A 23860-nucleotide genomic window follows, 5' to 3' on the forward strand; every position below is an offset into this window, starting at 1 on the left:
GGCTGGGGTGTCACTGAGTGGGGTAGGGGGCAGCGCCAGGACCAGGTGGGCCCCGCGGGAGCAGGCGCGTTCCCAGGGAGGAGGCGAGGACCACCTTCCAGCTGCCGCTTTTCCTCTGGGACCCAGGGGGTCCTGGGCTGGGAGGCAGGATGGGGCAGAGGTGGGGCCCGAGGCGAGGATGAGGAAGGAGCTGGGCCGGGGGAGGAGCAAGTGCCCGCACGGGGCCCGCGTGACCCCCCTGAGGCTCACGGTCAAGGGGGACAGAGACCAGTCGGCGAGGCCAAGCTCCTCCAGCCCGGACGAAGGGACCGGGGACCAGAGGCCCCCGGTGGGTGGGGCTCGTCAGGGGAGGGCGTGAGCTGCAAGGACGGACGGGGTGGGGGTGAGGGCTGCAGCGATGGAGAGCCCCAGGTGGGCCGGTGGGAGGGGGCAGCTGAGCTCAGGGACCCTCTGGGGCTGCGAGGGAGGCGGGAATCCTGAGGCTGGACCGGGCAGGGCTGCGGGGAGGCTGGGGGGTGGGAGGTCTGGTCAGAGGAAGGGAGCGTCCACACGGGAATTCGGGGAGGAGGGAGCATGTGTGTGGTGCGGGCCCTGCCCACCTCCAGGCCAGCAGTTTGGGAACCTGAGCCCACACTGGGCTGGTGGAGGGGTCGTGGGTGGGCAGCGAGGTGAGGGGTCTGCAGAGACCAGGTTGAAGTTGTGGACCTGAATTCGGGGCTGGGGACAGGGCTGGACAGGGCACGGGCTGGAGGGAGGGGTGGGAGGGCATCATACGGGTGTGGTGGGCTCGGTCCTGAAGGGTAGGGACAGGTGGGGCCCCCTTCACCCCTGGAGATGGGGGAGAAAGTACAGAGGAGGCGGGCCTTAGTGCAGGGCTCAGGCTCACCCTTGACCCCGCTGGGGGCAGGCCCTCTGAGGCATGACTTTCTTGACTCCTGCCACACCCCACGTCCAGGCCCCCACCTCACCCAGTGCTGGGGCTCTGGAGCCCAGCAGGTTTGGGACCAGCATCTGGCGGAAGCAGCCGCCAGCCAGCGCCCCGCCCCCACCCCTGGGCACCTGTTCCTGCGTCTGCCTGTCAGGGCCCCCTGGGGTTCTGTGTCAGAAGAAGCTGGGAGACTGTAGAAAGCCTGAAGACGCCAAAGGACCCCACCCTCATACCGGGGCCGTGGGGCACCAGCAGAGACCTGGACAGATATCCTTCCGTCCTGGTTCCAGGAAGGCCTGGGCAGGGGCCACATGGTGGGTGAGGCCCGAGGGGTCCCTAAGCACCTGGCCCAGCACAGAGAGGGGCAGCGGGTCTCAGGGAGCCAGGCCCGCAGCTGGAGAGGAGGAAGCGGAGAAGCAGTGGTTTCTCAGTGATCCTGCCAGAGGGCATCGGACACACGTGGACAGGCAGGAGCCCCATATTCTGGGGAGGACGGGAACCCCCAAGCCCATGAGTGACTTCTCCCTGATGCAGGTTGGACAGGGAGGTGGAGGGAAGCTAGGAAGTGGGGAGGGATGGCACGCTCGGCAGAGGGACCCGTGTGGGCAGAAGTGTGGAGGATGAGGGACAGGGAGGCTGGAGGATGGGGGGCTCAGGACTGCCAGCGCCCGCAGGACACAGTTGAGCTCGGGGCCAGGACTGGTCTGGGGGCATTACTGGTTAGCAGACCCGCTCCAGAGGGGAGGGTCATCCAGATAGGCCAGTCTCCACAGAGATGGGAACGGGGGTGGGGGCAGGGCCACTTGAAGCTGGTGGCGGGGAAGGGCCCAGAGTCTCCATCTGCCAACTCTGGGCCCAAGTTCTTTCTAAATTTGCCTTCCGACCAGGGCCCTCAGTCATGTGTGGGGTTTTTTCTCCCATTCTAGAACTTCCTGCCCTGTCCTGAGGGGGTGCTCTAGGCCGGGGTACAGGGGAAGATAAAGGGGGAGGCGGAGGGGGGGAGCGCTGTGGAGCCCGGGACCTGGTGGAAGAGGGGGAGGAAAAGGAAACGAGCCCTACTCTGTGAGCACCCAGATTGGGCTTGGGCGGGGTGAAGAGGGGAGAGGGTTGGAGGACCCCAGCTGGGGGAGGACCCTGCCCGCCCGCTCCGCCTCTGCTAACCGGCAGCCTGGACACGCCTATCCCCCTCGCTGTGGGCCCTGCGGGGGGCGGGGGGTGGTCAGGCGCAGATGTCCCTGGGGAGGTGGGGGTCCTGTGGAGGGCAGGCTGAGGAGCAAAGGCACGTGGGACCCCAGGGGAGGCATTGCCCTCGGCCTCACCGGGTGTCCTAGGCCTGGGCTGAGTCAGGAGGGCTGGGACGGCTTTAAGGTAGGTGACCAACCGGCCGGGGTACCTGGGCGAGTCAGCCAGGCCTCCCCCTCTGGTGCCTCCGTCCAGCCTGAGTCCCGTCCGCGCCACACCCCTGACTCACTTCCTTTGCAAAGAAGCGGAAACCTCCCCAGAGCTTCCTCCGCTCCGGAGGAGGTGTCGCTGCCCCTCTGAGCCTGAGCTGACCCAGTGAGGCCCCTGACCCCACCCCGACCCCCGCCAGGAAGCCAGCACATTCAGCTTCCTGCGTCGCAGGCCCCAGCCTCTGGCGTGGGCTGGGGGCCCGCCCTGGGGGGCTGGGGGCGGGCCAGCGAGAGCCTGAGCTGACGCAGCTGCAGGTACCGGGGAGGGCCGGGGGCATCCACCCCACCTTTCTCCAGCTGTCTCAGTGGCTTCATCTCTCCTTCTCCGGGTCTTGTCTTTCTGTCTCTCTTTTCACCCCACCCCCACCCGCCTCTAGGGGGCTCCCTGCCCCCAACTCCATTAGTGTGCCCACTAGAGCGATGCTGGGAGGCCTGGGCTCAGCTTGGGGACAGGGGCCCATTCTGGAAAGCAGAAGTAACGGCCAGACCGCCCCCCCTACCACCAAGTGTTCGTGGGGGAGGGGCATCTCTGAACTCTGGGGATGCTTGGGCCTCTGCTTCCCACGCCCCCCTCTAGGGACCGGAGGGCCCCCGGCGCCCGGCAGTCGAGCTGCGTCAGGGGCGGGGTCCGGCCTTGACCCTGCTCCACCCCTAATTGGCGGCAGGTTGGCACCGACTCCGACTCCTCCTCCAGGAAGAAGCCCGGGCGGCGGCCGCCCGATAAAATGCGCCCCCGCCCCCACCCCCCCCGCAGCCACTTCCTCAAGGCCGGAGGCTGTTTATGCGAGGATCCGAGAGATTTGCATTGGGGCTCGGCGGGGAGCCGCTTCCTGGTCAGAGGGGCGAGGCCCGTGCCAGGCCCTGGCCTCGGGGCAGCGGGCCGCACTCCGGGGGGCCTCGCGGGGGTGGGTGGGGCTGAGATCTCGGGGGAGGGTCCCAGTCGGCCGGGCGGAAGTCTGGAGACCCTCCCCGTCTTCCTGTTGCAGGGAGGGTGACCTGCATGCCAAGCGCCGCCCCTGCGCCATGGACCGCGGCCAGCCCACTCCGGAGCCCGCGGCAGCGGACCACGTCGCCCCCGGCCCGAGCGTGATCGCGCCCGTGCGCGCCGTGGTCCGCCTGCGCCGCTGCGTGCGCCTCCTGCGCAAGCGGTGCCTCCCGCCTACGGCCGTGAGGCCGGACTCCGAGCCCCGGGCGCCGCGCGCGCACCCGGAGCAGCCTCAGTTCTTCACCTTCGACGGCCCGGCGGAGCTGTCCTCGAGGCCGCCGCGAAAGAAGCGCCGGCGCCGCCGCGTGGTGCTCTACCCCGAGACGTCGCGCAAGTACCGGCCGCGCGTGGAGCGCCGGAGCCGCGCGCAGCGTTGCCTGTTGTTGCTCGTGGCCATCGTGGGCTTCCAGGTGCTCAACGCCATCGAGAACCTGGACGATAACTCGCAGCGCTATGACCTTGACGGGCTGGAGAAGGCGCTGCAGCGTGCCGTGTTCGGCCAGCCGGCGGCCGTGGAGCGCATCGTGGCGCTGCTGCGGGACTACCTGGCCACGCACGTGCACAGCCGCCCGCTGCTCCTGGCGCTGCACGGGCCCAGCGGCGTGGGCAAGAGCCATGTGGGCCGCCTGCTGGCGCGCCACTTCCGCGCGGTGCTTGAGGACGGCGCGCTCGTGCTGCAGTACCACGTGCGGCACCACTGCCCCGAGCCGCGCGCCGCGGAGGACTGCCGCCAGGAGCTGGCGCGGCGCGTGGCCGACGTCGTGGCGCGGGCCGAGGCGGAGGAGAAGACCCCGCTCCTGGTTCTGGACGACGTGGAGCTCCTGCCGCCGGCGCTGCTGGACGAGCTGCACGGCTTCCTGCAGCCGCAGCGCTCGCACCACTTCCACAATGCCATCTACGTGCTCCTCAGCGGCAATGGCGGCGCGGAGGTCACGCGCTTCGTGCTGCAGAACGCGTCCCGCGCGCTGGCCCTGCGCGCAGACGGCGCCCACGGGGCCGGGGCCGCGGCGGTGGCGGCACAGGCCGAGGAGGAGCTGCGCGCCAGCCTGAGGGCGCTCCTGGTCCGCGAGCACCCGCTGTGGCAGGTCGCGACTATCGTGCCCTTCCTGCTGCTGGACAAGGGGGACGTGGTCAACTGCTTTCGGGACGAGATGGCCGGGGAGGGCTTCTTCCCGGAGCAGGCCCGCGCCGAGCTCCTGGCCGCGCAGCTGAGTTACTACCGCGTGGCTGGCCGCGAGTTCGCCGTCACTGGCTGCAAGCAGGTGGTGGCCACGGTGAACCTCTTGTAGCGCAGGTGCCACCGGACGCAGTGGACGCCCACTGGCACGACGGGACGTTGGTTTGACAGGGGCAGTTGGAGGGAGGGGACCCTGTGGATTTGCCCCAGGCCTCTAAGCCTCGAATAAATCTGTCCATGGCCCTCCGCCGGTTCACACTGGGACCTGGGGGGACCGGTGGGGCTGGGTCAGCTCTGAGCTCCTCGGCCAATTCCAACCTCCCTCAGAGCCCCAGTCTGCCACCTGCTGGGTCCTTAATCCAGCCTGCATTCTTCAGCGCCAGTATGTCCCACAGGGCTGGCTCCCCGGGAGTGGGTAGGTCTGTCTCCGTGGGACAGAGGATAGATGACGGCAGAGAGCGTGAGCAGACCCCCAGGGACACACAGCTGGTCCCCTGCAAAGTCGCATGTGACCAGCAGTCTTTCGGGTGCCCGCAGCAGCCGAACACACATTCCCACACACACACCTGCTCACCCCGGGGGCCTAAAGTTCCGGATGCTTCACCACTGCCAGAATCCCGTGGGTCTGCCTGGACTTCTCATGGCCTCTTGGGCCCAGGAGCTCCCTGGGAGGCAAAGGGCTGGGTGGGGGGCTCCACCCAATGAACTGGTCCAGTGGAATATCCCCTAAGTGGTCCAGAAAGGGGGCTCTCTCAGGGTGACAGCAGCAGGAGGTGGGTCCAAGTCGGGGGCCCTGACTTCCTGGATCCCCCTGCGCTGCCCACCAACCTGCTCCAGGGTGCTGAACTCGGGGGAGGCCTCTGAGTAGGGATCCCTCAGACCTCAGAGGTCCACTGCTTCCCAGGCCTGGGCTGGGGCCTCACGCTTGCCATCCTGGCTTCTCCGCAGCCCTGGCTCCGCAGGCTCGTGTCTCCCCGAGCGGGACTGCAGGAACCGCGCCGGCTGCCTGGGGCGGGTGAGCCTTGGGGCCCCTCCTGGGCTGGGCTCCCAAGGGGGGCGAGGCAGTTTCAGTGCTGTCTCGTGGTGGGCGCGCGGGTCAGCACGGCCCCACCCACCCGGGAGGAGGGCGCGGCCTGGGAGGTGGGAGGGACAGGAGCACAGCTAGGGGCCGAGGGGAGGGCTGGTCAGGGTGGAGGCCCCGCCAGTGTGGACTGTGCCAGGAGCTCTAGGCCCCCACCGCCGAGCTCAGCCCGACCCCTGCCCTCCCAGAACCTCCAGGACCACGGGGGCTGGTGTCTCTAGAGACCCTGTCAGACGCCCCATCCCTGGGGGTCCCGCATGGTCACAGCCGCCTCGCCGCCATCCATTCTTTTCGTGGTGGTCATGGTGGTCGGCTGCAGACCTGGATGGGCTGAGGTTTGTCAGGGAGAGGAGCCTGTTCCGGCACAGGGAAGCGACTGACCTGCCAAGCTGGCACGCAGCCCCTGGGCGCCGATGGGAAGGGTGGGGAGGGGGCACGTCCTGCCGGGAAAGGCTGGATTCCTCCCAGCTCCAGGGCTCCCTGGGGGCTGCGAGGGATGACCAGTTTGCACGATGCTTCTAAACCAGGAGCCAGACCTGCAGGTATCCAGCTGAATACACCGAAGAGACAGCGGGTTGTCCGGTGACGTTGCTCTAGCCAATGCGCTTGCTCTTTAGTTTTATGGCATTGGGTCTCTGCTTCCCCAGGGGCATTTACCCACTTGCAGCAAGAGGGGTTTGCTGCTGCAGACGCCCCCTTGCTCAGCAAGCAGGTAATCGCAGGCCCATGGTTACCTGACACCACCTCGGCTGACGAGTTAAGTGGCCATCACTGAGCTGAGGCTGCTTTGGCTCCGGAGTGGCTATAACTCTCCTAGTGTCGGGGAGCGATTCCTCATCATATGTCCATTGGTGCTCATTCCCGTCGGTGGGAGGAAAGCTCTCCCTGCAGAGGTAAAGGCAGAATCTCTTACGCCTGCTGGAATTTCTTGCTTAAGGCAGTTATAGAGGTTTAATGGGACGGATCAACGTGAGGCTTCTGTTCAGGTACGTCAGGAGAACAGGACAGTGAATACAGCAGGGCACACCGTCCTGTGTTCTCCAGCCATCAAGACAATGGGCTGCCCAAGCATAAAGGCCATCCCCCAAACTTCCACATATGAAGGTGAAACCAAGGGGCGCACATAAAGCCTCCACACGAGTGATGGAATCTATGGGTTCCTTCATTAGTGCAGAGGCACTGGCATTACTTAGCCAAGGCTCGGAAATTTTGTTGTTACACAACGGGAAGTTACCTAGATGTATGGATATGTCAGCAAGTTTACAGATGACTCAACTTGCATTGCCAGCTCCGTTGAACTTTCATGCAGATGTTCAAAAGATCTTGTTTTCCTATGCCAGGGTTGGGTCAAATTGAAGCAAGGAATACATTTAGGTGGGCTTAGCTCCCTAACTCTATAAAATGGGCCTGCAGAACAATTTGGACAGACAGCAGCATCTGGAACCCCAGTGAAATTACTTATAGGCTGAACCAAGAGGCCATTGCTATGCTGGGCCAGCTGAGGATTCCAATGGCAAATCGAGCAATCAGAGAGGCTTCCCCCTTTCTTCAGGGACGGGGAGATACGAATGAGGGTGTTGTCCTTCCATAGAAGGGAGGGAGGAACAGGGTGAGGGACCGTATTGAAGTAAAGGTATATAGGCCTGGTCCAGACGTTTTGGGAAAGCTGTTGGCCTCAGATGTCCTCTGCTCCGGGTCCTAATGGACATTATCTTCAGGTTGCCAGAGAGTGTACAGGTCCAGTTGGGATTTGGTGCCTCCTTTACATGTGACACTGAACCCAGGAGTCCCCTCTCTGGAGTTCGGTGGCACAAGCGTTAGTCAACAGGATTTGATGGGGCCCTGCCGGCGAGGCTGGAGAGGATCCTTTTGGAGGTGCCTTTTCCAGTACCCAGAATCTCCAGGCTGTGGGCTGTGACATTCGGGGTCTTGGTCTTCCGGGAGTGCGCTGCAAAAGGAGTGCTCTGCCAGAGCTTGGTGATTTTCTTTCTTAGTTTTTTAAAATTTAATTGAAGTATAGTTGATATACAATGTTATGTTAGTTTCAGGTGGACAGCAAAGTGATTCGTTACACACACACACACATATATGTTCTTTTTCAGATTCTTTTCCCTTATAGGTTATTATAAAATATTGAGTTGGTTGTCTATTTTATGTATAGTAGTGTGTATATGTTAATCCTAACTATTTTCTTAAACTTCTTTTTTTTTTTTGACCACACCATGTGGCTTGCACGATCTTAGTTCCCCCACCAGGGATCGAACCTGGGCTCTCGGCAGTGAGAGCACGGAGTCCTAACCACTGGACCGCCAGGGAATTGCCCAACTGGTTATTTTCAGTAGAAGCAATGAGGCCTTTACAATGCAGAAGTATTTCTCCCTTTCTCAGCTCGGATCAAAGAAGCAGCAACCACGTGCTTTGGGTGTCCTGTTCAGGGACAACAGACTCCATTGAACGTGTGCACATACGTCCACTGTCATGAAAAACAAAGATACTTAATGAGAGTTTCAGAACTCTTGAGGGACCAGGTAGGGAGAAAATGTAAATGCTTCAACCTTTGATGCCAAGGTACACTTTACCAAATTGTTTTAAGTTATAGACAGCTTAAAGGAGAGGAGAAAAGGGGATCCGTTATGTCTGGAAAGCAAAACATTAAAGCAATTGGTTTTCCATTAGAGTTTTAGAAATTCTTACACAGTTCAGTCGTATGATCTTAGAGTTATAAGAAAGAAAACTGTTTCAGAGTACCCGTCAGAGTCCTTTCCGTGAATCTCTTTAAAGAGGAACACATTTGGAGAAGCATCAGAGTAATGCAGTAACTATAATGACAGAAAGACTTGAAAATGCCCATTATTAAAAATCTGATGAGAATTCATTATAATGGGAGTGGCAAGGGGATCAGCTTATCTTTTTGACATATGTTTAAAATGGTGAGCGGTTGGAAATTCCCTGGTGGTCCGGTGGTTAGGGCTTGGCGCTTCCGCTGCTGGGGCCCGGGTAACTAAGATCCTGCAAGCCGTGCAGCATGACCAAAAAGACCCAAAAAACAGAAACAAAACAAAAATCATGACCAATAACATTATATCAGGACATCTCAGAATTTAGCAATTTCATATGATTTTGAGCACATGTTAATATGTACCTATACAACTATAAGGTTAAAAGGTTCTGTATTCCTTCTTATTTAGGAGCCTATTACAAGCTTCCCATGTAATCTAGCTCATCAAATAAGCCTGAATAGTTCAGCATTTTACCAGGTGAGAGACAAATCCTTTGAGATTCTCCAGGGGCCCTCTGGAAGAGCCCAGTTAGTGTAAGGTCAGCAAGACTTCATTTATAACATGATTTGGGGTAAGTTTGTCAAAAGTAACAAAAGGTTTTGGACATTTGACCAAACAGGACCACAGATCATTATGAAATGATACTTAATTTTCTGTCTGACCAAAGTAACAATAAAAGATTTCAAAGGCAAATACAAGAGGTTACATAGTTGTAAGCAAAACTTAGCTCTTTTATTTATTTATTTATTTTTAAATTTTTTTAGCTCTTTTAATATTGAGAAGAGGACTTCCCTGGTGGCGCAGTGGTTAAGAATACGCCTGCCAATCCAGGGGACACGGCTTTGAGCTCTGGTCCGGGAAGATCCCACATGACGCAGAGCAACTAAGCCCGTGCACCATAACTACTGAGCCTGCGCTCTAGAGCCCGTGAGCCACAACTACTGAGCCTGCGCTCTAGACCCTGCGAGCCACAACTACTGAAGCCCGTGAGCCTAGAGCCCATGCTCCGCGACAAGAGAAGCCACTGCAATGAGAAGCCAGCGCACCACAACGAAGAGTAGTCCCCACTTGCCGCAACTAGAGAAAGCCCGCGTGCAGCGACGAAGACCCAATGCAGCCAAAAATAAATAAATAAAAAATATTGAGAAGACTCAGTTTTCTTTAGTAATGAAAGTCCTGAATAAGACAATGTAAGCACAGGAAATAATTTTGTTAAAACACAAATCTTTGCTTTCTAAGCAGTTTACTTTAAAAAATGGTAAAGAAAAATTCATAATCTCCCACGAGAAGCAGACCAATATTCCAAGAAAACCTTGTCCTCTTAGTAAATGAAAGAAAATTGTTTTAGTTTTACCTAAGTACACTACTGATTTTTATTTTTTTATAAATTTATTTATTTCAATTTATTTATTTTTGGATGCATTGGGTCTTCGTTGCAGTGCACAGGCTTCTCATTGTGGTGGCTTCTCGTTGCGGAGCACGGGCTCTAGGCACACGGGCTTCAGTAGTTGTGGCGCATGGGCTTAGTTGCTCCGTGGCAGGTGGGATCTTCCCTGACCAGGGCTCAAACCTGTGTCCCCTGCACTGACAGGCGGATTCTTAGCCACTGTGCCACCAGGGGAGTCCTGCTCCAGTTAACTTAAAAACTATAATTAGGGGTTAAGCATTTGGACCCTAACAGGGTTCAATTTTATTTTATTTTTATTTATTTTTTATTAAAGTTTTTTTTTTGATGTGAACCACTTTTGAAGTCTTTATTGAATTTGTTACAATACTGCTTCTGTTTTATGTTTTGGTTTTTTGGTCTCGAGGCATGTGGGATCTTAGCTACCTGCCCACATATTGAACCTGCACCCCCTGCATTGGAAGGTGAAGCCTCAACCACTGGACCGCCAGAGAAGTCCCCCTGAGGGTCTGATTTTAAAGGGGCAGGTTTTCACAGGGGAGGGGAGAGGAAGAAACAAAGGGGGCGGAGTCTGAGACAAAGGGGGCGGAGAAGACACACAAGATGGTGCCAGAGACAAAGAAGTTAGGGGAGGGGAACTCAAGGAACACAAGGCTTCAGAAACTGTTTTGTTCTTTTCAAGTTTTTTAGTTGTTTTGGCCAATTTAGAAATGGTATCTTGCAAAGAGGCAATTTTAGACTTCGGTGCACATTTTCAAGCTTCCAGGTACCAAGGAAAATAAATATCCCATTCTTCTTATTTAATTTTAGAACCACATGGGACTTCCCTGGTGGCAAAGTGGTTAAAAATCCGCCTGCCAATGCAGGGGACACGGGTTTGATCCCTGGTCTGGGAAGATCGCACATGCCACGGAGCAACTAAGCCCATGCGCCACAACTACTGAGCCTGCATGCCACAACTGCTGAAGCCCGTGCGCCTAGAGCCCATGCTCTGCAACAAGAGAAGCCACTGCAATGAGAAGCCTGCACACCGCAAGGAAGAGTAGCCCCCCTCGCCGTAACTAGAGAAAGCCCACGCAGCAACGAAGACCCAACACAGCCAAAAGTAAATAAATTAATTTAAAAAATAATAAATTAAATAAAATAAAATTTTAGAACCACAGTTCTCCAATTTAATCTTAAGAAAAACAAGTTTGGGAAGATTGAAAGTTCCCTGTAATGGCCATGATAATTCTGGATTACTTTTAGTTGGTTCAGCCCACTTAGTTAAAAATGAGCATGTCAGGGGAAAAAGAAATGAGCATGTCAGGGTCCATAGCTTTCAAACATGAACCTTTCAGAGTCCCTGAGGGAGGGCTGCCCTCAGAGCGCATAGATGACCAGGATCCCTTTTCCTTAAGTTCTCCTGGAAACCCAAGAAAGTTGCTGGAGTCCTAGCCCAGATTCCAAAAGGAATAAAGCAAATTATTCGATTCCAGTTAGCTCGATCCCCCTCACTCTTGCACACTCCAGAAGACAATTGAGTATTCACCAAGGGCGAAACCTTGAACCAGAAAGGATGAAACCTCTCCCCTGAAAGGACAAAGCCTTTCCAGATCCCGAAAAAAGCCAGAGAACTCAAAACGCAAAGAAGCAGTTTGGACTACAAGAAGAGACTCAGGGAAGTGATGAGCATGAAGGGCTCACAGTGTGGGTACCTCGCTTCATTCCAGGGCCTGTCATCTCTTGGGGTTCGCCTCCTTCAGATCCCACTTCTGACACCATATAAATATATCAACTTTAGTAAATGGTAGCCAGTTATTTTACCAGCAAAAGCAAGCTTATTCAGGAATAGCAGAGGAATTGCAATTTGGGATGTGGAAACTATGGCAGACAAAAAAGCCAAATCCAGAGAACAAGGAGGGGGAACTTGCTTTTATAGGGAAAAGGAGGAGTAGGGAGGGGCTGTGATAACCAAAGATTCCATTGGAGGAACTGGGATTCAATGGAGTCTTCCCATTGACTGGGCCCCTGCAGTCTCTGATTGGCTGGGCTGTCTTGGGTGGAGGGAAGTTTCCTTCCTCCTGACTGATGGTAAGTAGAGGCACCTTCCTGTCCAAGATGTAGGCGGAAATCTCTTCCTGTTTGGGGTAATTGACGTGCATATTCGTGGAGAGAGCTCCCTACAGGCCCGTCCTGACTCCAACTTTAACTGAGGGTTCTATAATTAATTCCACAACTTAAACTTCTTCTTGTGACTTTATTTTGTGCCTTTTAGTTGTCCAGTTTTTTCTATGCTTCTTTTTTCTTATTTCTCACTTCTTTTTGTACTGGTACCCTCCAATGCCCAGTGTTCCATTTTTCTCCTTAATTGGTTGGCAGTTATACCACGAACACCTAATCTAACACATCTTATACCCTCACTGGAGCAGTGAAGGGACTTTCCATCACATGGGCTCCCATTTAGCCCTCTCCAACCTAAGGACCATTCTTGTCCAAGTACTTTAACTCTGTCCCTTTGTTTCAACCCTGCATATGAGATATTATTATTGTATTTCATTTATATTGATTTTGATATTTTATTTTATTGATTTATTTATGAACTAGTTCCTTCAGATGCTCTATAATCAGTGTTCCAGGTTGTGTATGTGCCTGTGGACTGTTCTGGGCTCTCTATTGCCTTTTGTGGATCAGTTTGTTTTCCCTGGGCCAAGATCATGCTGTCCTGATAGTTACGGCTTTATAAGTCTGCAGAAGCCATAACAGCTAGCAGGATATCATTATTCTTGAAGAGTCACGTGGCTCTTCTTGGGCTTGTTTTTAATTTGATTTTGTGAAATTCTTTGAAAAACCTTTTAGGATTTGATCAGATTTGCATTGACTCTACAAATCAATTTGGGGAATAATGATCCCTTTGCCCTGCCACACACTTATTCAGGGCTGATTTAGTGCTTTTCAGTAAAGTTTGTAACTTGCTGTAGACAGGTCTTCCTCGTTTTTGTTAGATTTATTCCCAGAAACAATACATTTTTTGGTTGGTATTGTAAAGGGTTACTATTGTGTAATATAACATATGTCAAGAAACATGCATAAAGCAAAATATATATTTAAAGTTTTATGGGAATTCCCTGGCAGTCCAGCGGACTCGGTGTTTTCACTGCCGTGGCTCAGGTTCAATCCCTGGTAGGGGAAATAAGATCCTGCAAGCCATGTGGTGTGGCAAAAATATATATATAAATAAAAAATATATATATATATAATATATATAAATAATATATATAATATATATGATATATATAAATATATATATATAAATAAATACAGAAATAAAAAAGTTTTACTGTAAAGCAAGCACTCATGTGCTCACCATCCAGGTCAAGAAACAGGACGTGGTCAGTCTCCTAGGAGCCCCCTAGCCTCCCCTCTACTCACTGGCTCCCACCCCCACCCCTCCCTGGTGCCTCTCCCCTGCCCCACGCGATAACCACCCAAAATTCAAGAAAATTACCACCTTGGTGTTTTTTGTTTTTAATATTTATTTGTTTGGTTGCACTGGGTCTTTGTTGTGGTACTCGGGATCTTCATTGTGGCATGCAGGATTTTTAGTTGCGGCATGTGGGATCTAGTTCCCTGAGCAGGGATCGAACTCAGTCCCCCTGCATTGGGAGCACGGAGTCTTAACCAGTGGACCACCAGGGAAGTCCCTACCACCTTGTATTCATCATACTTCAACCACCTAAATTTATAACCCTAACCAGTCTGGTTTAGTTTGTTTTTTATGTTGTAGCTTTCTTGTTTATTTTTTTTAAAAAGAGCTTGATTGAGGTATCACTTCCATACCACAAAATATACTCGTTTTAAGTGGACAATTTATTTCTATTTTTTATTTTTTAATTTTTATTTATTTATTTATTTATGGCTGGGTTGGGTCTTCATTGCTGTGCGCGGGCTTTCTCTATTTGCCTTGAACGGGGACTACTCTTCCTTGCGGTGCGCAGGCTTCTCATTGCAGTGGCTTTCTCTTGTTGCAGAGCACGGACTCTAGGCCGGAGGGCTTCAGTAGTTGTGGCGCACGGGCTTAGTTGCTCCGCGGCATGTGGGATCTTCCTGGACCAGGGCTCAAACCCGTGTCCCCTGCTTTGGCAGGCGGATTCTTAACCACTGTACCACCAGGGAAGTCCCGCTAATTTATTGATTTTTAGTAAATTTGCAGAACTGTGCAAATATCACCATAATTCAGGTTTAGAATATTTCCATCATCCAGAAAAATCCATCCTGCTCGTTTTCCATGAATCCCTGTTCCTACCCGTTTCTCAGACAACCACTAATCCTCTTTCTGCCTCTATAGGTTTGCCTTTTTAAAAAAGCATTTCAGGGGACTTCCCTGGAGGTCCAGAGGTCAAGACTGCGTCTTCCAATGCAAGGATTAAGGGTTTGATCCCTGGTTGGGGAGCTAAGAACCCACATGCCTCGCAGCCAAAAATCAAAAAAAACCCATAAAACAGAAGCAATATTGTAACAAATTCAATAAAGACTTTAAAAATGGTCCACATCAAAAAAAATAACTTAAAAAAATAAAAAAGCATTTCATACAAATGGAATCTTTTGTAGCTTTTCGCATCTGACTTCTTTCACTTAGCACGTTTTTGAGGCTCACCCATGCCATGCCCTAGGACATATCGGCAGTTGGTGTCTTTCTTTCTATTGCTAAATAGTTTTCCATTAAATGGATCAAAGACATTTCGTTTACTCATTCACCAGTCAGTGGACATTTGGATTGTTTCCATTTTTTTGCTCTTACGCATAAATGGTGCAAGGAACATTTGCCAAAAATTTCTTTGTATGGACATGTGTTTTTATTTATCCTGAATCAATAACAAGGAGTGGAATTGTTGAGTCATACAAAAAGATTTTTTTTTTGTTTAATTTTTAAAGAATCTGCCGAACTGTTTTCCAAAGTGGCGGCACCATTCTTCATTCCACCAGCAGCGATGAGGGTCACAGCTTCCGCACATCTCTGCCAAAACCTGTTACTAACAGTCGTTTTATTACAGCGATACTAATGTGTGGTTTTACTTTGCATTTCCCTAATAACTCACGGTGCTGGGCATTTTTCCATGTGCTTATCAGTCATTTCTATTATTCGGGTTGTTTGTCTTATTATTGAGTTGATCTTTATATGTTTGGGCTATAAGTGTTTTATCAGATATATGATATGCAAATATATATTTTCTCCCAGCCTGTAGGTTGTTTTTAATGTTCATAATTTTAAAATGTATTTCTTGTTTTTTAAATATTTTTATTGAAATATAGTTGATTTACAATGTTACGTTAGTTTCAGATGTACAAAAAAGTGATTCAATTATATATGTGTGTGTGTGTATTCTTTTTTTACATTCTCTTCCATTGTGGGTGATTATAAGATAGTGAGTATAATTCCCTTAAACATGTCTTTTGGGGCTTCCCTGGTGGCGCAGTAGTAGAGAGTCCGCCTGCCGATGCAGGGGACACGGGTTCGTGCCCCGGTCCGGGAGGATCCCACGTACTGCGGAGCGGCTGGGCCCGTGAGCCATGGCCACTGAGCCTGCGCGTCCGGAGCCTGTGCTCCGCAACGAGACAGGCCACAACGGTGAGAGGCCCGCGTACCGCAAAAAAAAAAAAAGTCTTTTGAAGTGCAAAATGTTGTGTTTTTTTTTTAGTTTTTAATTTTTATGAAGTCAAATTTCTTTTTTCTGGAATGGATCATGCCTTTGATGTTGTATCTAAGAACTCTGCTTAATCCGGGGTCGTAAAGGTTTTTCTAAGTTTTTTAAAAAATAAATCTATTTATTTATTTATCTTTGGCTGCATTGGGTCTTTGTTGCTGTGCGTGGGGTTTCTCTGGTTGCGGTGAGCGGGGTCTACTCTTCGTTGCGGTGCACGGGCTTCTCACTGCGGTGGCTGCTCTTGTTGTGGAGCACGGGCTCTAGGCGCGCGGCTCAGTAGTGTGGCTCGCAGGCTCTAGAGCGAGATCTCAGTAGTTGTGGTACCCAGGCTCAGTAGTTGTGGCTTGCAGGCTCCAGAGCACGGACTCAGTAGTTGTGGCGCACTGGCTTAATTGCTCCGCGGCATGTGGGACCTTCCCAGACCAGGGCTCGAACCTGTGTCCGTGGCATTGGCAGGCAGATTCTTAAGCACTGCACCACCAGGGAAGTCCTATTCTATGTGTTATTCTAAATGGTTTTATGTTTTTAGCTGTTACATTCAGGTCTATGAACCATTTTTGTACTAATTTTTGTACATGCTGTGACATGAAGGTCTAAATTAATCTTTTTACACGTCAATATCCAAGTGTCCCAGCAGCATGTTTTGAAAAGACTATCGTTTCCTCATTAACTTTTGCTTTGACCCCTGTGTCAGTTAGGGTTCGACCAGAGGAAAAAAAATCAGTGGGAGATATATTTTAAGGAAATTGTTTCTAGAATCAGTTTACGAGACTGTAGGGGCTAACTAGGCTCCGCGGCATGTGGGATCTTCCCAGACCGGGGCACGGTGTATAGTTGCTTTATAATGCTGTGTTAGTTTCTTGCTGTACAACAAAGTGAATCAGTCATACATATAAATGTATCCCCTCTTTTTTAGATTTTTAGATTTCCTTCCCATTTAGGTTACCACAGAGCATTGAGTAGACTTCCCTGCGTTATACAGTAGGTTCTCATTAGTTATCTATTTTATACATAGTAGTGTATATATGTCAGTCGCAATCTCCCAATTCATCCCACTCCCCCAGATTAATTTTTTTGCATGTGGATGTCCAGTTGCTCTAGGACCAGAATCTTGTGGATTTTTAATTTCATTTGTTGAGCTTTTTTAAATATAAATTTATTTCTTTATTTTATTTTTGGCTGCGTTGGGTCTTCGTTGCTGCGCGCGGGCTTTCTCTAGTTGTGGCGAGCAGGGACGACTACGTTGCAGTGCACGGGCATCTCATCACGGTGGCTTCTCTTGTTGCGGAGCACAGGCTCTAGGTGTGCAGGCTTCAGTAGTTGTGGCTCGCGGGCTCTGAGCGCAGGCTCAATAGTTGTGGCGCGCAGGCTTAGTTGCTCCGTGGCATGTGGGATCTTCCCGGACCAGGGATCGAACCTGTGTGCCCTGAATTGGTGGGCGGATTCTTAACCACTGCACCACCAGGGAAGCCCTGTTGTGCTTTTTAACTCCAGATTTTTCCATTTGGTTATTTTTTGTCTTGCAATTCTTTATTACAAAACCCCATTATTTTCAGTCTTGAAAGTTTTAGAACCTAAGCACCTTCTCTTCCTGAAGAGTTGAAATGTTTGCAGCCAGTAGAAAGTGATGGAAGTCTACAAAAATATTCTGAAGATCCAAAGGAGAAGCCTCAGACTTGCCTCTGGAAACACCAGCGGCTGAGATGAAGGATTGCACAGCAAAGTTTTCCGTAGAATGCCAGACTTGGGGCCAGCTCTTGCTGCACTATGAGAATGGATGCATCTTATTACACGGTACAAGAATCAATCGAAGGCAAAATGACGGAGATTGAAGTGGAACCTATGACATATCTCGATCTTCCCAGTGTGAAGTTCTTCACACAAATCCTGACTACCATAAAAGATTACAGAACCAGAGGAAGGTCTTAGATTGTATGGCAATGGTTATAGAAGAACTGCAATTATCAGTGGGGCAGCTTCAGGCCTTCATGGGCAAAAGTTCTCAGTGCTTCCAGTAGGGGTCAGTACAGTTTGGGAAGAGACGCCACCAACAGCCAGGTCCCTCGCCGGCCTCAAACTTCCGGAGCTTCAGCTGCAAGCCCCGCCCACCACATGTTGCTCTGGGTCTTGTCAGTCACCTTTTGCAGCTTTCCTGCCACAAGATGCTCAAGAGGAGAGGAATGGCAGACTTCCCAGCGCCTGGGGACTGCCTGGCGTCTGAGCTGGTATTCTCCACTCTCTCGCCTGTGGAGGTGACTGGGTGGCTATAGGGTTCCTTAAGTTTTTTCTAGAAGTGATGGGAACTGTCGACTTAAAAAAATGCACAACGTGAGAGTTGCGATTTGAGTTTTATTTGGGGCAAAATGAGGGCTGCAACCCGGGAGACAGCATCCCAGATCGCTCTGAGAAACTGCTCCACAGAGGCAGGGAGGAAGGTCAGTATAGATGTGATTTGGGTGAAGGGGGGGTACATGCAATCAAGCACATATTTTTTGTAGAAGGTTTCTGCTCGTCTCGTGCATGTCACTGCCAGTCATGAGGAGCAGACGTCGCCATGAAGGATTTGAGTGCTTGTCTAGATACGAGGAGATACAAGAACTGGGCTCATAAACTTGTCTCCTGAAAATATCCATCTATCGGAAGACCTGTTCTGCCAGTGTTACCCAGAGCCCAGAGTGCCTCAGTTCAGCTCTTCAGGGGGTGTTGCCAGTTAGCAGCTGCAGCCGCACGTGAGTTACTCCTTGTAGAGGCAGCTGGCAAGTGACAATGGCGAGCGCCAATTTGTAGTTGACAGAACGTTGTAGGAACACTTTTCCCAGGAATGTACAAGATGCTTGGAACTTTTTTCGGAATTAACCTCAGAACCAGTGAACCATTCTTCTGAATATCCTTCATGGTCAGAAGTCATCCTCCTGTGAAGACGTTTTGCAGGTTTTGAAATAATCCAAAGTCACTCAGGACGAGTCTGATGACACATTCGGGCATTTCAAGTTGTAAAGTTATGGGACTAACGTTCCAGTGTGTCTCAAAGGTGGTTCCAGCTGGAAGAGTTTTGCATCACTGGGGTATATGCGTCACTCCACAAGATGTCCAGACTGTGGAAACGCCATATGCTCCGTGTCCTGATGTCCACTGTGTGCTGTAGCTTTTAGTTCCAAGGTGACATTCTGAGTCCCAGACCCATGGCAGGAAGGGACCAAGTGCCTTTCTTTTGTTTGTTTGTTTTTGCGGTACGCGGGCCTCTCACCGTTGTGGCCTCTCCTGTTGCGGAGCACAGGCTCCGGACGCGCAGGCTCAGCGGCCATGGCTCACGGGCCCAGCCGCTCCGTGGCATGTGGGATCTTCCCGGACCGGGGCACGAACCCATGTCCCCTGCATCGGCAGGCAGACTCTCAACGACTGCGCCACCAGGGAAGCCTCAAGTGCCCTTTTTAGCTCTTCTCTGTGCTTGTTAAAATCTGCATTACAAATTGCAGATATAACTACATAGTTATAAAAACCTATTTTTATTTTAAAGAGCTTTCAAAAATTGAGATACAATTCACTTACCGTACAGTGGGCACAATTCAGTGGGTTTAGTACATTCACAAAGTTGTGCAAACATCTCTATAATCTAATTTTAGAACATTTCTGTCACATCAGAAGGAAACCCTGTGCTTGCCCATTATTCTTACCAAGCCCACCCCCAGCCCTAGGCAGCTCCTAACTGGATCATATACAATATTTGTCCCTTTGTGTCCGGCAGCTTTTACTTAACATAATATATTCAAGGTTAATTTTCAAGTAATATCGGTATTTCATTCCTTTTTATGGCTGAATAATATTCTATTGCATATATATCCCATATTTTGTTTATATCTCCGTCAGCTGATGGACATTTGGGTTGTTACTACTTTCTGGCTATTATGAATAATGTTGCTATGAAATTTGGAAGCCACTTTTTTGTTTTTTGGCCGCACTGTGCAGCATGCAGGATCTTAGTTCCCTGACCAGGGATGGAACCCATGCCCCCTCCGGTGGAAGGTGAAGTCTTAACCACTGGACCGCCAGGGAAGTCCCTGCATGCAGTTTTTTGTGTGGATGTATTTTTTTAAAATATCTATTTATTTAGTTTGGCTGTGCTGGGTCTTAGTTGCAGCACGTGGGATCTTCGTTGCAGCATGTTAAGTTGTGGCATGAGGAATCTTTAGTTGCGGTATGCAGGCTCTTAGTTGTGGCCTGCATGTGGGATCTAGTTCCCCGACCAGGGATAGAACCCAGGCCCCTTGCACTGGACCACCAGGGAAGTCCCTGGATGTATGTTTTAATATCTCTTGGGCGTACACCTAAGCTTGGAAAAGAGTAATACATATGCTACGTTATGTGGAAACTCTATTTTTTCTTTTCCTATAAATTTATTTATTTATTTTTGGCTGCGTTGTGTCTTCGTTGCTGCACATGGGCTTTCTCTAGTTGCGGCGAGCAGGGGCTAGTCTTCGTTGCGGTGTGCGGGCTTCTCACTGCAGTGGCTTCTCTTGTTGCGGAGCACAGGCTCTAGGCACACGGGCTTCAGTAGTTGTGGCGCATGGGCTTCAGTAGTTGTGGCACGCAGGATCAGTAGTTGTGGCTTGCGGGCTCTAGAGCGCAGGCTCAGTAGTTGTGGCGCATGGGCTTAGTTGCTCCACGGCATGTGGGATCTTCCCGGACCAGGGCTCGAACCCGGTCCCCTGCATTGGCAGGCGGATTCTTAACCACTGCACCACCAGGGAAGTCCCTAAAGTTTCATTTTCTAAACGTTAATTTGGTAAGATGATTTTCTAAAGACACTCTGGGGTCAGAGTCCCAGTCCTTAAGGATCAGTGCCCAGGAGAAGGGAATGGAGTGTTTTGGAAAGGTAAGGGGTGGGCCTGTGCTCCCCTTCCCCTGGGCTCTCTGAGGTGCCGTGTGCTGCCAGCACATTTACTGAGGATAATTCTGTCGACTGAAAAACTACCAGTGGAAGCTATCTTGTGTTTTGTGTGGTACCAGCCAGATTTTTCTAGTGGGGAAAAAAAAAAAAACAGAAAAAAAGAGACCTACCCCTCCCCCACAAAGTTACTGCAACAACATGGGTGAGTCTGGCACTGAGGGCCAGAAAGCCAGGAAGTACAAACCACACCAGTCCTTTTATAGATAATCCTATGACCTGTGGCGATAGAAGTGGTCGGCGGTGACCCGGGACTGGGGGGCGAGAGGAGCCAGCTGAGTCGGGGTGTGGAAGAACTTTGGGGGCTGATGGAAATGTTGTACGCTTTGGTTATGGTGTAGGTTCTGTGGGCATACACACCAGTCCGTACTCATCGCACTCTAAATGGCTGCATTTTATTGTATATAAATTATACTGCAGTAAAGTTGATTTTTAGGAATATGAATGATAAACCTAATGATTTTCTTTCGACCTTGATTAAAACGAAAAGAAGCCATGCCCCAAAAGACATCTTGGGACACCTGAGAAGGAGAACTTTATTGACAAAATAACCTTGAGAATTCCAAGTCCTGGGTTACTTATTACTTTGCTCCGAGATAAGGGAGAGGGAGGTTGGAGAACAGGGAACGGGGAGCAGAGGGGCAAAGGCTGGCTCTCCTCTGTACCGAGTCCTGCTCTCGCCTCGTGCAGGGAGCAGGGATGTCCCAAGTGCTTCCTGGGCCCTCCGTTTCCTGACGGCCACACGGCAGGGCCTTGTTCACCTAACCTGCAGCATCGTTTCCCATGGAGAATGGCTCTGGGGCTCCTAGGGTACAGCAGCATGTCTGCTGGACCCATGCCTACACAGACGGGCTGTGCTCCCCCCTCGTGCTTCTCGTGGGGCTGTGCACGTATAATCGGTCAGGCCTGGGAGGTGTGAATCTCAGCGCAAACAAGCACCCAGGAGTGCTTCCGCTTTTCATTCTTTTCAGTCCATTGCTGGACAGTTTTAATCCTTAGAAAGTTCTTCAGCACAAACCTCTAGCGTTAGAGTGTAGAGTGTATTCCCGTCACGGAAAACAAGGCAGAGCATAAGACACAGACAACTCTGCCTGACCACACGGCCTGGATGCTGCCGTCACCTGGGCAGGGACAGACCACTCCCAAATCTGCAGCTCTTCTTCGTCTATGGCCCCATTTTAAGCTGGGCACATCACTGAATAAAGACTACATTTCCCAGCCTCCCTTGCAATGAGGTTGGGCATGTGGCTATGTTTCAGCCAATGGGATGTGAGTAGATTTGGCAAAAACAGACTTCTAGGAAGTGTCCTGGAAGGAGGGGGCCCAGGCCCTAGTTCACCTCTTCCTCCTCACTGTTGGCTGGAATGTAGACTTGATGGCTGGACATGGGGTGCCATTTTGAGCCATGTGAATGAAAGGTCCACCCAACAGAAAGCCTGTATCCTAATGCCACACACCAGCCCTGGACCACCTGTTCTAACTTCAGTGATGAGAAATACATTCCATCTTGTTTACAGGCTACTGTTCTGTATATTGTCATATGTCTCTGGAAAGTTTATGGGACAATTTGGGTTGGGCTCCCTTGGGGGTTCTTGTCCATAGGGTACCAACGAGGAGGCAGAGGTGGATTTTATCCACCGGGGGGACACGTACTGGGGGTAAACCTGGTATCCAGGCCCCACCTCTGAGCCGGGCAAGAGTTCAGACAGAGAGAAGTCCTTTCCTTGCTTATGCCCAACACAGACACTTCCTGTGGAATGGGGGATGGGGTGGGGAGACTGCTGGCAGACTCTGCAATTCCAATGCCAGCCTCACCTGACCATCAGAGCCTTGCCCGCCACCCTCTGCTGAGGCTCCAGGCTCTGTGGGGTGATCTGGAAGCACCCCACTGCTGGCCCTGATGGTTCTGACAGACGTGGTCTGTGTCTTGAAGTGACTCACGTGGCGGCCATGTCCACAGGGCTGTGACACATCCCGTGTCCTGCTGACCATCCACTCTTTGTGACTCCAGGGCCCTGAAATGTCCTCCCTTCCCCTTTTGACCAAATGGGAGAATACTGCACCACGGCCAATCGCTCCATGAGGACCGTGATGGGGTCACTTCCCCAGGCCCTGGTTTGGTTCTACTTCCGGGGCCTGCAGAAGCCAGGAGCCACTATGGGTTGTAAAACCAAGAATGTGGCCCACTGGCCAGCTCTACAAAGACCTTAAGTCATTGGCCACTGCAGTCGCCGACCGACAGTGCACCCTGAAAGGGGTTCGGGGGAAAGACGGGATGAGGCTCTCTGTGCTTTGGAAAAACAGGCCCCTTAGAGAGTTAGATAGATTCCAGGAAAAATGTTAATGAACCCGGATTCCTGCCTCTTTCCATACACAGAAAAAAAGGGCTAAAATCATTCATGGAAATACCCCTTCCCCGTGACTAGCAGTTACCTTCTACCGAGATGTGTGCTTGACTGCACACACCCCCTGGCCCAGACCACACAGATCCTGGCCGCTCCCCCACCTCTTCAGAGCAGCCCCTCAGAGCTACTGAGAAGCTGTCTCCCAGGCTACAGTCCTCGGTAAGATCCGGAATAAAACTCAGCTCACGGCTCCTACGTTGTGCATGTTTAATGTCACTCAACAGGTTCAACACAGCTGCCCCTTCCAGGGACACGCCCACCCTGCTCCAGGGCCCTCCTGCCGGGCAGCGGGCCTCTGTGGCCGCCCTTCCGCAAGGTGACCCCAGTTCTGGCCCTGCCCCCTCCCCCAAGCCCCACAGATTGCCGGTGCTGTCACTGTAGCCTAGACCGACCAGGCTCTGCTGGACGTTCTCTCCCGTGGTCGCCCGAGTGAGGCCTGGGCCCACCTGACTTGCTCTCAGCCTTTCCGGCGCTTTCCTCTGCGCAGCGCGCACCTTCGCCCCGCCTCGCACGGGACGGCCACCGCGTGAAGCGGACCCAGTTTCTCGGCCCCAGCTGGGCCCGAGCGCCCCCATCCGAAAGGCCTTCGGCTCCCTAACCCCAACCCGTCGCGCCGCGGCCCCGGCGCCCCGCGGCCGACCCCCCAAGGGCCCCGGCCACCTTTCAGGAGACGAGGTCGCGGGCTCCAGGCACGCGAGGGTGGTGCGGGGCGGCGCCACCAGTAGGCCGGGGTCCGCAGCAGGCGGCGGCGGGGGTGGGGGGTGCGGGCGCCTGCGCTCAGCGAAGGGCGGGCGGGGGGTCTCGCCGCCCGGGCCCCCGGGCCCCAGGGCGCAGTGCTCGCTGCATCCGCAGGGTGGCAGCACAGCCCGCACCGCGCGGTTCTGGGCTGGCGTCCTCGCCCGGGTCCGAACCCTGCCATCGGGCGCTGCTCGCCGTGCCCGTTCGTGGGAGTCCCGCCCAAGGCGGGGAGGGGGGCGTCCCGGGCTCCGAGAGCCATGTTTCGGGGGCCCTCGTCCTCA

General features: G+C 52.3%; 1 protein-coding gene and 1 pseudogene across 2 annotated transcripts; both read left to right on the forward strand.

The window, feature by feature from the left end:
• Positions 1-837: 837 nt before the first annotated feature.
• Positions 838-4787, forward strand: TOR4A (torsin family 4 member A). 2 transcript variants are annotated; one of them, XM_022578064.3, is made up of 2 exons: positions 838-1242; positions 3366-4787. In XM_022578064.3, exons 1-2 carry the CDS (start codon positions 920-922, stop codon positions 4651-4653), a joined length of 1611 nt encoding a protein of 536 aa, XP_022433772.2. In that variant the 5' UTR covers positions 838-919; the 3' UTR covers positions 4654-4787. The 2 variants fall into 2 exon arrangements, with proteins under 2 accessions (XP_022433772.2, XP_022433773.1); XM_022578065.2 differs by lacking the exon at positions 838-1242 and adding an exon at positions 1968-2634.
• A 1789-nt stretch (positions 4788-6576) lies between these two features.
• On the forward strand, positions 6577-22441 carry LOC111176936 (kinetochore-associated protein DSN1 homolog pseudogene; annotated as a pseudogene).
• The last annotated feature ends 1419 nt before the right edge of the window (positions 22442-23860 follow it).

The sequence above is a fragment of the Delphinapterus leucas genome, chromosome 6, assembly GCF_059928025.1.
Source record: "Delphinapterus leucas isolate spDelLeu-1000000601 "Yukka" chromosome 6, BTC_Dleu_Yukka2, whole genome shotgun sequence".
Classification (NCBI taxonomy): Eukaryota; Metazoa; Chordata; class Mammalia; order Artiodactyla; family Monodontidae; genus Delphinapterus; species Delphinapterus leucas.